This window comes from Spea bombifrons, chromosome 13 (genome assembly GCF_027358695.1).
Source record: "Spea bombifrons isolate aSpeBom1 chromosome 13, aSpeBom1.2.pri, whole genome shotgun sequence".
In the NCBI taxonomy this organism is placed as follows: domain Eukaryota; kingdom Metazoa; phylum Chordata; class Amphibia; order Anura; family Pelobatidae; genus Spea; species Spea bombifrons.
Genome location: NC_071099.1, coordinates 16,897,628 through 16,913,155, shown reverse-complemented (window position 1 = coordinate 16,913,155; position 15,528 = coordinate 16,897,628). Strand labels below are relative to the sequence as shown.

Here is a 15,528-nt window from a genome sequence, read left to right as displayed (position 1 = left end):
GTGAAGAACGGGATAAGACCTCAACTTCAATCTTTCAGTTTTTGTTTAGACCTATTTATTTAACGCTAAGCAACATCCATTGCTTATTGAACAAGTCCACGTAATAAGACATCGATACCGAAACGCTCCCCGTTTTTGTCCCAATCATGAGGTCTCAGGGTGAAGGGGTATATTCTGAGGGTCACGCAGTCTGGATCTGATTCCTTTCTATTCTAAACTACTGTGGTCTCCCAACTGGTGCTTTTCCCACCAGTCTCATACCCAAGAAACAAAGACAGATAGGGCAGGGCAAAATGAAGATAACCTCGATCAATTATCTACATGAAATTGCATTTATTTATAGAGTGCGAGATTCCATGGTGCTATTACAATAGGCGGAGAGTAAAAATTAACAATAACATTAAAACTGACTATACACAATTTGACAATACATGTTTAACACATGTTGAGACACACTTGTATAGAAGGAGAAGAAGGCCCTGTTCTTGAGAGTTTACCATCTATTAGACTCTTCTTTCACAGTAATAATGCCAAAACACTAGGTTCCTGAAGACAGGAGAAATAAGGACTGGGAGGAATAGGCTAACGACGAGTGTGAGATACCGTTTAGACCAGAACTTGGCAGAAAATGGGTGGAGCTTATGTCTTCATATATAAAAAAGGGCATATGATGTCATACCAAGAGCCTCCAGATATCTGAGATACACCGATGCCACAGTGTCTTTATGTTCTTATTTTCTTTATTTTTCTGTATTTATTTGTTTATGTTTTTATGTGTTCCTTTTAATTTCATCTGTTTGCTTTTTCCAAATATCTTTTAAGATGTGGAATTGAATCTGCAAAATAATAGAAAAAAATTATGTTTACAGTCAGAAACAATCAGCAAATATCCAGGGCAGTGTCATTCACATTTAGCCATAATCCCTTCTTTGTAGCAACCATGACATCAACGATGTTACCTTCTTTGTAGTAACCATGACAACATTGTTCAAAAGGTGCTCATATAATATTTCGATTCCTTTACATAATAATTCCTGTGTCCCTGCATGACTAATTTAATTGAACTCTATTTAACCAAAGCTTTGAAAGATGAAAGGCGAACTTGACGTTACCGAAACTTGACCCTCTAATCTCTCACTTGCAACATAAGACCTTTTTTGTGTCTTCTCTTACCCTTAGCTTTTCTGTTATTATTAAGATACTGGGGAATCTGTGGACTAGGGTAATCCCAGGGATATTGTGACCTAAAAGCACATTTGGCACTCAGAGTTCACAGCTAGAATGCTGCCAACTGGAAAGCCAAGCCCAACATGCTCAATCATCACTAATGTAATACACAGACGCCATTTCCTTTGACATTGATTGTGATAGTCTATAAACATACCTGGAGACTTGAGGATTTCCCCAGAAACTCAGATTTCCAGCAGTTTTAAGATCACCCTACTCATGTCTGATAACATCCAACCATGCTTCTTTTCCCAACAAGTCCTTTGCACCCCTCCCCCATTCAAGGCTTGATGTTTTAGCTAGCAAGACCTACACATGGCCAACCTACGTTGTGTTTGTGGACCTTACAATTCATTGTTGACCAGGAGGAAGAGGCCCCTAGTTAGAGGTAGGATTTATCAGATAACCATTAGGGTTATAGGCAACGGTCACCTGCTACAGGCGTAAATAATGCAATACCACGTTCCAGTTTTTATGAATTTTATGAATTTTGGTTAATCATAATAATAACAACACATTACCAAACGAATAATATTCATATACATATTTTTTTCCCCCACCTGACTTCTTCTCCTTCCAAAAGGCTGCGGTAGGTGGCAATCTCAGCCTCCAGTCGAGTTTTCAAATCAAAGAGAAGCCCGAATTCAAAGATCTGCTTTGTAATCTCATCTCTGTTTTGATGCAACTGGGCCTCAATAGTAGCAATGTTATCTTGTACGTCTGATAGTCGAGCTGAAACCTGAGTGTTAACATTCTCCAAAGTGACGGCCATCGCAGATTTCTGGCCAAAAAAACCAAACCCCAATTATTTCAAATCATATTAATTAAGCAAAGGAAGTCTTGTAAGAACGGAAGAGCAGTCTTTATGAGTGGAGTTAAGAAAAATAATTATGTTCAAGGACTGAATACGATCAAGAAACTTATGGAGCAGAGAAATAATATTTCCATGAGGGTTCCTTGGACTGTTTGTGGAGAAATAATGTAACCAACACAACTGCTAGAATTTACATACCTTACTCGACTCGGTCTGTGATTCTATTTCCAGGTCTTGTTTTTTACGTCTAAGTTCTGTTAATTCTTTCTTAGACGTTTCTAATTCAGTCGTACTTATGTGTATTTCTTCATTCCACTCCTCCACCTTGAAGAAACATAGTATTTATTTTAGTGCTTATATGTATACAAACCACTCTATGCCGGACTCGAGAAGACAAGGTGTCCAAGGCTGCATACCACTGTGTGGAGCAATGTCCACCAGATGGTCAGTCCAGGCCTTGTAAGGCCATATAAGACACCCTAATTGGACATTAATTATGTGTCCTGAAGAGCTTACAGTCTATCACGAATATTCCGATCAGATGTGAAAATTGCGGGGATCTAAGGTGTCTCAAGTGATTTTGAATTCTAACTAATTTAGTAGGTGTGCTATAGATGGGACTTAAAGGTGGGGACCGTCAACCAGACACAATCCCTTATGACATAATAGATCTAAAAGAATATTTGGTTTCTAATTAAGATGATTTATGAAATAGTTGCCGAATGAGAAGGCTCAAATCAATTGTATTCCCTGCTAATTTGCTTTTTTAAGTTGATATATCAGAGAGCTGATAAACTGCTTTTTCCTACACGCTCATCTTTGGTGTTCTTGGGTTTCCGTTTCTCATTGAAGCTACTAACCTTTTTCTCAAACCAATATTTAGCTTCTTTACGGTGTGTTTCGACGAGCTGCTCGTACTGTGCCCTCATGTCATCCATAAGTTTAGCAAGATCCACAGGAGCGATGGCATCCACTTCTACTTCAATATTGACATTTGATTTTTTACGAAGCTCACTCATCTCCTACGTTAAGTGAAAGAATATAAGAATATATATATATATATATATAAGAATATTTGTTTTACAATGTAAACTTCAAGCATTCTAATACAGCATGTGATATATGATATGTGAATAATATTTTTTATATGTTTTTTTAATGTGTGCAGCTAAATTCTTGTAATTAATTGCTAAAAAAACAGGAAGGTTCTAGTTGACGTTCTATATGGTAGAATTTCCAAACTAATACGTCCAAACTCTTTCATGTACTTTACGATATGCACAAGGCACTTAAACTAGTTTTTCTATATTGTTTATCACATTGGTTGACTGACATCAATTTGGTAAAGAGTGAAGTTGAATCTGTAACTCACCCATCATTTTATCTGAAAAGTTCTAGAACAACAATAAGCAATGGTTAAATGTCAGTGACGTTTGTTTGATGGAATGGATCCATAGATGTTATGTAAGTATCTCCTAGCTAATCTCTGTGGTTGCTTCCCCCCCATACAAGTCACTACCTCTAGCTTACCTTAGAAGGGGTTAACGGGAATCTGTAGGATCACGCCAGGAGTTAAAGGTCCGTAAGAGCGACTCTATTGGTCGCCGGCAGGGGACTCATCTGGCATCAACCAATGAATGGCAGCTGCTCATCATTGGTTGACGCCAGATAAGCCTCCTGCCGGTGACCAATAGAGTCGCTCTTACGGACCTTTCAGTCCTGGCACCAAAGCCATCGGTCTCCCCAGGCCAAGTTGCTCCGAGGTGTATCTAGCCCTGCCTTTTGCCAGGGGGACTAAAATCCCTGTTCCTCCCAGGTTGTCTGAGTCTAAGACATTAGGAGCAACTTTAAAATCCTGGAGCCAAAGCTGTTGCTAACTGTTACAGTGTTAACCCCTTATAAACCCCCGCTAGAAAACTGTCAGAAAACAAAGAGAAAAACAAGCAACGTATACGAATATTTGCCCAAAAAGAAAACGGGAACGGGCAAATATTTGTGGAATACAACGTTTACACTCACTTCAGAATGGTTCTTCTTCAGGAAAACCAATTCTTCATTCAGATTCTCTATCTGTGTTTCCAAATCTGCTCTTGTGATAGTCAGCTGATCAATTAATTTGCGCAGCTCATAAACATCGTGTTCTGCTGAATTACAGAGAGTCCTTTCATTCTCAAACCTATGGAAAGGGAGAGAGAACGAAGTTTTAGCCTCACCAGTGAGACATGAAATGATGAAAAAGAACACGATCCTCTCTTACTTGAGTTTGAAGTCATCAGCAGCTAGCCTGGCATTGTCTATCTGCAGCAAAATGCTGGCATTTTCCATTTTGGCATCTTCAATCTGCAATTAAAAATACAGAGAGGGGTATTTTATGGTGTAAGACCTCCACTACAGCCCTAAGGGAGTCCCTCTCTAACGCTTGGGCTTCTGGAGGCACGGCAATACAGGGCATGAGTCTCAATGACCATGTAGGTACATTTTAAGGAAGCAAAAAAGTTCAAGAAATAATACCGGTAGAAAAGAACGAGGAAAGGTGGATTTCCCCTATCACTTTTATTTCCATCATTTCAATTACCAATTAATCTTCGCACTAGAACATGCTGACATTATAAAACAGTGAAAGCCCAAGTTTTAAGCTAGATGAGCCTCAATGCCCCCAATTTATTATGATTTTTTTTAGTAGATGGTAATATTACCTTTTTTCTCAGCTCTTCTATAGTTTGGAAGTAAGAACTGTCTTCTCTTTCACTGGCGCCATGGTTTTCTCTGTACCAGTCTCTGATCTGTACCTCCAGTTGACCATTGGCCTTCTCTAAGGAACGGACTTTCTCTAGGTACGTGGACAGGCGGTTATTCAGGATCTGCATGGTTTCCTTCTCATTTCCCATGATCGGCATCTCTCTGCCGCTTCCTCCGTAATGTAAACCCGAAGAAATCCTGTGGCCCAAGCCCCCAGCCCCAGCATATACACTAGATGCATACCCACCCACCGATACCTTTTTGTAGCTTCCACCGCTGAGGCTGCTGACCTGTATGTGGCCAGCTTTTACGGAGCTCCCCCTCTTTAACTGGCCATACATTTTGATGGTTGTGAAAAGCTTCCAGAAGTTCTATCTGCTGCTGTGCAAGCCAGCCCCTCTTTTTATACCCGAGAACAGACAATTATTCCAAGTATTTCCATGCTGCCCCAGGATCAGTGTAATGTTTAAATAATGATAAGCTCCGTGGTATACAGATAAAACCTTGAATATCATCTCCTGTGGGTCATTACTCTGCTCCATTCACCCTTTGCATAACCTTTTTTTGTAATGCCAATGGAATTTAAGTTTTTTGTCTTGCTTTGATGCCCATGGACAGGCAATGAGAGGTCAAGCCTGATGTTCCTTTCTCGATTCCACCTTTTAAGTAAACATAATACAGTTTCAGTCCACTGTCTGGAATGATCGTCATTTATGAATAAACCACCAGCACAGACTCATCCCAAAGTAAATTATTAACAGAGAAAATCCCAAAAATTCCAGTGGTTTTTCATTAACAAGTATCTCTTATTTGTGATTTGAATACAACACGTTGACCGAAGGTCGTTTTCTTTACACAGTACTGCTTGAACCCCTGAAGCATAACGTTAAATGTGTGCAAGTTGTGTTGAAGGTCCTCCGGTCTTCTGCTTCTGATTATGTTATCTATATGTCTGAAACCAGAGCTTAGTTATTTGTGGTTATATTATGAAGCTAATACAAAAACCTAGGCAGGAGAGGGTTGGCACCATTCAGCTCGGGGAGGCAAGTCCAGCTGAGGGTCCCAATATCATCATGTTCCATACAGCAACCAACAATGTTTGGAAGACAATAGGATTAGTAGACACTATTCTACACACATTCATGTGAAGGTGCTCTACAGAAAGCATCTACATGGATCACAGAATGGATCAATTACATTATCAGAAACTATTTCCATCTCTAATTATTACTCCTTATTGGCCATTGACCTGTCTCTTCCCACGGCCTGCTTCTAAATGCCTTACTCTCTCGTCAGCTCTCTGTCTTAGCATGCTGTCTTAGTAGGACCATGAAGTATTTAATACCCTCTATCTAATTTCTCCTAAATTCTCGTCTTCTGTGTAACAGGTGGATACGGTGATTACCAGTGATTTGAGTTCTACCTTTATTCATTCTCTCTTTCTGCTGATAGTAGCTATTTCCATGTAATGTGTGTTCTAGACTGTCTACTGACCTTTTCATCACCTGAAATAATAACTCATTCATCCTTTTTCTTTACCATAATTATCAGCGTTTCCCCATTCTGCACTGAATCCAAGAGACTAAATCCAAGATGGAGGCAAATCCTTCCTTCTCATCTACGTGTTTTATTTACTTGTATCGAGTAATCCATTTACAAAGAAAAAATAACAGGACGCAACCTTGTAATGCATTATTTTTATTTTAATCGTGAACTCTTGCTATCCACATTTCAGAACAATACTTTTTTTTTTTTAATCTCCTTGGATACTTGTCATTATTTAAAAAATGTTTATGAGGTTTGAATACTTGGAAGCTTCTCTTCCACTTCTTTGACTTGAGAAGAAACTACCTTTCCATCAACAACTTCTTCAACTATTGTCTTTATCTTCCGACTTCTGCTTTGTTCTGGAAGGAAATGAATAAATATGTAAATAAACACCCGTGTGATGGAAATGATTGGATGAAAGCTACGCCGGAAATATAAAGTAGCCTAGCGATTGTCATAGATACAAAAACTATGGCTATAAAAACTATGAAATATAAAACATATTTTGGTTAATAACAGGTAACGTAAAAACAACAGTAGGTGGATCTGTATTTATTGGGGCGTACCTTTCAATGTTTCTTCTAGTTCAATATTGAAGCTGCAAGATGAAAGAAGACGTTATTAAATACTAAGTCACGCAGTTAATTAATTATCCATCAATGTGGTTGAAGACATCGGATAAAGACATGATTAACCAGCCCCGGACGCTATATGAGCCACTGGACGTCATTAGGCGGCCTTTGGACTTAAAGTGTCAGGGCTAACTCATCTTTGCCAGTCTGGCCCTGTGCTTAACACTGATTGGATCAAAATGTTTTGGATATTTTAGTATTTCATATGTAATACCACCTATTTAAGTATATCTGCACAATTAGCTATTTGTGGACACCAAATGGCGCACCAAAATACTTGTCAACCCCATAGACTTCTGTTCCATCATGAATGGTATAACCCAGAGCAACTACTTATCAAGCAGCATCCCACCCTAAAAAAAATTGGGCACTATTGCATTATAAATGCTCTGGAATGTTAACATGGGGCATCATTTGCAAATCACATCACTATGGGGTGATCAAAGGGCAAAACTCAAAAATGCCCTCTCTCTCTCTCTCTTACGTTGTTTCTTCTCCCTCCAGAAGACGACGGTAGGTGGCAATCTCAACCTCTAGACGGATCTTGATGTTCAGGAGAAGCTCGTATTCTTGAGACTGGCGTGTAATGTCACTTCTGATTTGTACCAACTGAGCTTCATAACTGGAAATCAGAGCTTGTATCTGGGCGAGCTCTGCAGCATATTTTGCATTCACGTTGTCCAAGGTTGCGCTCAATGCGTTTTTCTGTAGGAAATAGCATACATAGCATGATTGACTGATTCAGGGGTCAATAAAACCTTGTCCATCAGTGATGTTCCAGGGACAAAATTGACGTTTTTGATCCAAATAAATATTGCATACAATACAGACACCAGAAAGAGCCTTCTAAGGGTTTTCCATGCCAGTACCTTGCTTAGTTCCGCTTGTAACTCAATTTCCAGCCCTTGGACACTGCGTTGAAGTTCTGTAACTGTGCTCCTGAATGTTTGAAGTTCATTCTCACTGGTAACGATCTGAATGTGTACTTCTTCCACCTGTAACAAAAACATGTCAATATAGTTTTTTTAAGAATTGTGTATTTGCTCAATATCCAGTATTTTTATAGTGACTCTAGAAGAAGAAGGTATTAGTTCAGGGCTCATGGCTCAGGGCTCATGGCTCATGAAAAACTTTCTATGATACATTAAATAATGAAGATAAGTTGAAAATAGTACCTGAGACTCAAAGCGTTCCTTGGCCTCTTGTCGAATTTTATCCACTACGGCTTCACACTGGGTTCTCATGTCAGCCAAAATCTTTGCCAGGTCAACTGGAGGAGCAGCGTCCAGCTCTACATTGACTCTGCCTCCTATATGATTTCTGAGAACGTCAACCTCCTACAAAAAAACGTTTAAAGGAAGTGATTATATTACAAGTCTTTTGATTCTTGAAATACTGCAAGCATTTGGACATTCCCGCAATCCAGAGGACATCTATGGCTTTTACATAAAGGCAATTTGGGTTGAAAGCCTCATGGTCCCGAGAACTGACCCTTGTATTATGCCACTGAGTGTGGGAACAAGGGTGATGGGAAACACCAGTCTGTTCTGGATTCATTCAGAGACATGGGCAGAGTGAGAACCAAGAGAGGAAATATGTGTAAACATTTCATAAAATTTCTAAAATATTGCTAATATTCATACCAGGAAACTCTCCAGGTTTTGCCCGGAGACTCTGAATGAAGAGCAGTTTCACTAAGGGGACTCCCTACCAACTTCTCCATCAACAATAGCGTGTGTCCCATGATGTCAGCGGGACTGCCCATTGACATCAGAGGAGCCACTCCGGCCGACGTCAAGCAGGACCTCCTACCTGCATTTCGCAAGGGGGGCTCCGGATAGCCTTACTGTGTAAGTTCAATAGCCAAAATCCTAAGCAGACAAATGTAATTTATCTCTGCCATGCTTACTGGTGTGGAGAGACTTAAACATTTTCTTCATGACATAAAAGTGTGGCGCAGTAAAAAACAAATTTGGGGAGTGGGTCCTTTCCACATAGTGCTACTCACTTCTCCATGGTTCTTCTTCAGGTAGGCCAGTTCCTCCTGCAATGACTCAATCTGATGCTCAATATCTGCTCTTGTAAGACTGAGCTCATCAAGGAGTTTACGCAGCCCAAAAATGTCCTTTTCCACACTTAGTCGTAAAGCTTGCTCATTCTCAAACCTATAGAAAATGAATACATGCACAAGGGATGTTATTAGAACGCTCGTTGTATCAGTGGGAAGACAGAAGGTACTTCCATATAACCAGGCCATGTATCAGGCACATCATGCTCCCCTCATACTTTTGTGGCAACATCACAGAAGCATTCAGGTACTCGGCGTGCCAATTCTGCTGACAGCCACAATAAATGAAACATTTGCCTGGACAACCGGCGGCAGTAAGATATGCCTGACTATTTGGGACTGTCTTGTGTTCAACCTTCTTTGTTTCCGACAACAGACACAGAGAATCCCCTTCATTCAGCTTGCTGTGGACTACGTCTCCCATGATCCCCAGCGATTCTTTTAGTTACTGTTGCTTTATTAAATATAATGAACGTTCTTTAATGTAGGCCTTTCTCTAAAGATCAATAATATGGGAAGTTACAATGCCGGCTGCAATGTAACCTGATTCCCTTTGTGCAACAGAGCATACATCTAATAATTTATTCATTATACACTAAGCCCATGTGTCATGGAAGGGTTTTTTTTTTAATTTTATTCGTTTGCTGAAACTTTCCATGGATAAAATACCCAAACTAAAGGGAATGTTGTCCCACGAAAAGGAGATGTTTCCAGTACTCTTGTTATGCCCTGTCATAAGCTTGAAGACATACATTACATTGTACAGCCCCATGAGGACCAATGTGTCTCTCATTAGGCTACAATAAACTAATGACCATAACCAACTATTAAACGTGCCCACTAAGATTACTAATGACGTCTCAGCAGCTTTGACTATGACAAGTTCATCATTAAATAAACAGAATGCTGTTGAATGTATGTGCAGACGGAGGCAACTTGTCGTTACCAAGCAGGTAAGTTGGTCATTGTCCTTCCCTGCAGCTACAAATTAATCAGTGCTCCCCAACATGGATCTGGCCTTATTGACCATGAGACGTTAATGACCACATGAAGAAGCAACCCAAAATTGGCTGATGCTCTATATTTTGTTTTAGATAATGTAAAATAATGGGATTTTCCAAACCTCCTCCATTATTAATATGGGAGATATCCATAAAGGTCCTGTTAAGAACATTGTCCTGTGGGAAATGACCATGAACGTCCCATTGCAAGAAGAAAGGAAATGTTGTTGTCTTATGCCTGTATATATCAGCATTTCTAATTGTCGTTAATAGCGATTCTCTGCCATTGCTCCAGCAGACCCTTTCCATCTAAAACCAGCAACACAGAAGCCACTTACTTCATTCTGAAGTCATCTGCTGCCAGCTTGGCATTGTCTATCTGCAGCAGTACCCTGGCATTGTCCGTGGTAGCATCCAAGATCTTAAAGTAAAAAGCACATATTTTAGATCCATGTTTTTGGTAGATTTGCAGCTAAAGACAAGGAATTATGAGAATTACAAGCGCCATATTCTGTACAACATTGTCTTATCCATCACTGAACCATTAGGCAGTGATAAGTTATCTGTAATATAAAGTAAGGTTTTATTGTTTTACAGTGGATACTAAATAACTATCTCTGAGTGAATCTTTTTTACTGTTATTTAAATGACTTATTCCTTTGATTAACTTTTGACTGACTTAATCCTTATAAGATAATTTACTAATAAAAAAGAAAAAAAAAACAGTAAAAGTGTTATTTTGTAAATATATATATATATAAAGACAATAATTAGCAGATTATTGGCTTGTTCCTTTCCCCTTTATTGGTATATGTGTATTGTATAGGTGATGCATTGGTAAGAGCTGGTTAATGTTTCTCTAATATCACTATGGCTTAAAAATGTCCATATATGGTAATTGTTCGCGGCATTAGTCCCCGCCTCCCTTAACATTTTCGTTTCACCAACCAGCAATATTATCCACGCCCCTGACACGGAAATGATTAAACTTTTCCCAAATCTAGTGCAGTATTTCATGCAGATAGATCTTAGTTAAATATTGTTGATGGCTCCTCTTCTCTTGGTGATTTTTTTTACCATAACCAGGCCAAGGGACTAACATACAAGTACTCGGCATTAACCTACCCAATATTTAGATTTACAGAATATTATCCAGGGACCTAATATAATAAGCACAGTATACAAAATAAAAGACTATTTCAATGACTAACCAACATTTTAGGAAAAGAGAAGGGGTATGAAGCATTTAGGTACATAAAGGGGTTAAAATCAATGGTATAATAACGCAGAGATGTTTGCCATATGTCCTTGTTCTTTCATTGTGTACGAGAAAGCAGTGCGCTTCAGTAATCTAATCACATTATTTACAATGGGTTATACAAATCTACCTGGCACGATAACAGAACGCCCGCATCATGCAGATTGCACCCACTGGGAAAGCAGGGTAAATGCACAGATGCAGAACCCATGCATACATTGAGGCCAGACTAGGTGGGCCAAATGGTTACTACCGTCAGATTTTATGCTTCTATGTTGGTAACTCGGTGGAACTACTTGGGATGATCTTTGGCATTGCACTTGCCTCTATTAGAATGTACGTGGTATTGACCTGAGCATTCTAGAGAACCCAATGGGGGACATTGATTTAACACGTGTTTTTGGGTTTGTGTCTCTTTTATAAGTTACAACTTTCTTTAATGGTGTCGCCAAGCTATCCTGTCCAGAATGGCAATAGTTAAAAGAGTATTGTGTATCTAAAATGCATGGCTGTAGATCACATTTATTGAGGGTATACTGTCGGTCTTCATGTCACCTACAGCAAGGTGCAGTCAGCAGATACAGTTGCCCTGAAACTACTAATCTCCTGATCCTCAGCTACTGTATAGTTCAAAAGGATCATAGGATTCCAAGTTTAACATCACCTAGAACGCCATCACATGGCCAAATGATTCCAAACCATGTAACATTTGGTTTGTGACCTTAAGTCAGCATATTTATCTGATATGTAATATTTCAGTTTTCAACACATATCTCTTAAATAATAAAAAGTATAGGAGGGAGAAATGTAAGAACGAGCGATCATAATCTAACAATAGAGAGTCAGAGGCTTTGGTGTAATGTAAGGAAGATTGACTTTACTGTGAGTGTATTCGACTAATGGAACAGTCTTGTATTAGAATTTGTAGAGGCTAATACAGTAAGGGCATTTAAAGATCCACGTGACAGGCATATGGCTATCCTGAATCTAAGACGAGACCAACAATAAATGTACCATCATTAACTAACCGTCAACTAAAACGCAGGTGAAACACAACTGTCTGTGAAAGGTGACCTTCATTGAAACCAATGTTCAATGTCTTTTATCAAATTCCACGTCGGCATGATAAGGTAGATAATAATAAATCAGAGATGTTCCCCAACGGTTCTAAACCAGAGATTCTCATATTAGCCCTCAAAAAGATACTGTAACAACAAGTAGCAGCATTATCCAGCAGTTTTCCTATGGAAGGACCATCAGTGGTCTTTAAGCCTGGTATGAAAGCAGCTTTTCTGTTTGAGTGTATGAAAGATGGCCGATTCCTTAGATGCACTTCAAAAAGTATAATGTTTTGGTCATATTGGAAAACATGGACCATGTAGTCATCTTTATTTTCTATTACTTCTTTCTTATATATAAGGTAAAAACGTACCCAGCAGCTTATTTTAGTTGTTGAGTCACCTTGCCTAAATTAAAGTAATAATAATGATTTTTTTTTTAATTATAAATAATTTACTGAAATGAAATGATGCCATTATACAGAACTTCCTCACCTTGCCTTTCAGATCTTCAATGGTTAAATAGTAGGCTTTGTAGTCCCTCTCGGCGATGCCGGGGTTCTTGGTGTACCACTCTTTAATCTGTGTTTCCAGCTGACCGTTGGCCTTTTCCAGGGAACGCACTTTGTCCAGGTAGGTGGCCAGACGGTCATTGAGGTTTTGCATGGTCTGCTTCTCGTTGCCATTAAGCAGGACATCACTGTTGGTGCTGACTTGCAGGCTGCTGCTGGCGAGGCCCAAGCCGCTACCATATCCTGAGCTGCTTGATATTTTAGTGCCGTATCCTCCAGCCCCGCCATACACGCTGCCGGCATATTTTGCTGAAGATACTCTATTGTAGCTTCCACCTGAAAAAGTGGGTGTTCTTTCCAGAGAAGTCATTCTCTTGTATGAGACTTGGCTGTAGTTGCTCATGGTTGGTCAGGGCTGACTGGTGATCGAAAAGGGACCAAGTAATGTTAATGAAAGCAGGTGTTTTTAACGATTATGCAGCTCCTTATATACTCAGTACTTACAACCCCACCTCTGCCATAAAAACCTTGCAATGCCGTGTTGATAACGAAGGAATGAAGATTGAGCAAATAAAACCTTTGAATCCTACAAGATCTGGTTTCTTTCTTCCTGATTTATTTTCTGTTCTTAAAAGGTCCTGTTAAGAGCATTGTTCTGTGTGTACATATATCTGTATTATAGTACATGTCAAATCCAAGAGATTATTGTAAATGACCTCTATTCAGCCATTTTCCTTTGCTTCCACCCAAGCCACATGCCATTCATTCATTCATTCATTCATTCATTCACGCGTATCTAAGTTTAGTTTATAGCATTTGACCTGTAGATTTCTCTTGGGGTTTCTTTTAAACACAAACAAAAAGTGCAGGCTACCAACACAAAGTCTCAACGAATGGATTTTCATAGCGATTGCATGGACTGACAGCATCTACAACATAAATGTACCTAAAAAAATCATTTTTTAACAATATCTACCCTACAAATAGATATCTTAAGGCATATTCTATTTAGTCTGCATGATCATAACAGAGTGATCAGCCTTTCAGAGAGTCTATAACATTTATTATTATTATTTCCATGGCTTTATTCAAAGTTATATGTATAAGAGCCATCAACGGGGGTCGGGGGTAATTGGATTTATGGTGGACATTCCATGCCTTGTGGACACCAATTGTCTGGTAGAGTGTAGACTTTGTATAAGAAGTGACACTTTGCCCCGTTCATTGGCACCAAAGACCTTGCTCTATGGAGTATTATATATGTCTAGCCAGAAACATGTTATATTTTAAACCCAAGTGCATCCTCAGCTTTGTTTCATGAATTCAACCTAATGAAATATTACATTGTGGCAAACTCATTTCACCTTTCTCTTTGGAAGGTGAGAGTTTGGATGTTCCCTAGTAAACATTTCATCATTGATGTAGCAATTAACTGCTGGCTTTCATGGGATGCTTATCAATGACACACTAGTTAGGTTTGGCTGAATATGTCAAAAATGTTATGAGTCATTTCCTTACAAAACTGTAATTTATTATACATTTAATAATGGTACAGAAAAAAAGTCCCATGTAACAAAAGATGTGTCTTTTGACTGGAGGGAGGTAACAGATTTGGTGTGTAATTGTTCTTTTTTAATTAATGTATGTTAGAGTATAGCTGTTTCCAGTAACAAAAAAACATTTCATCAGAAAACTCGATCGACTCAATCATTCTGGTTCCTTTGAGAGACAGACTGGCGAAGATAAGGACCCCAAGTTCCTTCTCTGCAACCTGGTTACCTCTTTATCATGCCATGACCTTTGCACGTACGGGAAATGAATGCACAGGCAAGGAACATGATCCTACGCAAGTCTGGCGTCTTGTGTTTTAGAAAATATCTTAACTTAGTTTCTGAAAAATCCTTCTTTGAAGACCGTGGGGTTCATTTGTTTTGCCTAATTTAGGAAGTGTTACTGACTTTTCACGATCGGGGAGCTGTTGCTCCGTTAGATTTGGTTAGAGACGTCTCAGGAGGTTTGAGGTGCACCTCAAATGAAGCGGTGGCAGCTTGAAGGTCATGGTCTAAGTTGGGAATCTGGAAAAAAAATAAATGTTTCTTATCACATCATGATTATAGATCATACATATTTATTTCATCTACTACACTATGGAAGTATGGTTTTATGTTTTATTTAAGTATTTCAGTGATTCTGCCCCCACTCTGATGTTCTGAGCAGATGCAAGCAAATTAGAATATAAATGTGTATCCAATTAATATGTTCTATTTCTTACAACTTGGTATGGTAGAGTAACTTATATAGATTATCATGCTTGTATAATTATATCTGTTCCCTAATAAATTATTTTAAAAATAACTGATGTTCACAAACATTCTTCTAAATCCAGAATAAACGTGTTATGGTTTTATTGGGTTGACATGTGCTCTAAAAAAAGAGAAAACAGTAGGTACCTCTCTCTATAAATGGTAATTACCTCCTAGCGTGAGTGATGCTCACCTCTTTGTCACAAAATGTCTTAGGAACATACATTCTTATTTTTTTAACCCCTTGGGGACAATGGGCGGTCCCTAAACCCATTGAAAACAATGCATTTTGAGCCCGTACATGTACGGGCTTTGTCATTAAGGGGTTAAGAAACTTAAAAAAAGAAAAAACACATAAAATTCACAGT

The 15,528-nt window shown here is 38.9% G+C and overlaps 2 protein-coding genes across 2 annotated transcripts; both read right to left on the bottom strand.

Annotated features, from left to right (window-relative positions):
* Window positions 1-796: 796 nt before the first annotated feature.
* On the bottom strand, window positions 797-5,458 carry LOC128471038 (keratin, type I cytoskeletal 19-like). Its single transcript, XM_053452883.1, has 7 exons — window positions 4,738-5,458; window positions 4,299-4,381; window positions 4,061-4,217; window positions 2,902-3,063; window positions 2,240-2,365; window positions 1,788-2,008; window positions 797-836 (listed from the first exon to the last, which is right to left on the bottom strand). The coding sequence occupies exons 1-7, from the start codon at window positions 5,119-5,121 to the stop codon at window positions 818-820; spliced, it is 1,152 nt and encodes a 383-aa protein (XP_053308858.1). The 5' UTR covers window positions 5,122-5,458; the 3' UTR covers window positions 797-817.
* A 928-nt stretch (window positions 5,459-6,386) lies between these two features.
* On the bottom strand, window positions 6,387-13,326 carry LOC128471032 (keratin, type I cytoskeletal 19-like). Its single transcript, XM_053452877.1, has 8 exons — window positions 12,841-13,326; window positions 10,368-10,450; window positions 8,969-9,125; window positions 8,136-8,297; window positions 7,830-7,955; window positions 7,445-7,665; window positions 6,895-6,926; window positions 6,387-6,687 (listed from the first exon to the last, which is right to left on the bottom strand). The coding sequence occupies exons 1-8, from the start codon at window positions 13,258-13,260 to the stop codon at window positions 6,572-6,574; spliced, it is 1,317 nt and encodes a 438-aa protein (XP_053308852.1). The 5' UTR covers window positions 13,261-13,326; the 3' UTR covers window positions 6,387-6,571.
* Between the last annotated feature and the right edge of the window lie 2,202 nt (window positions 13,327-15,528).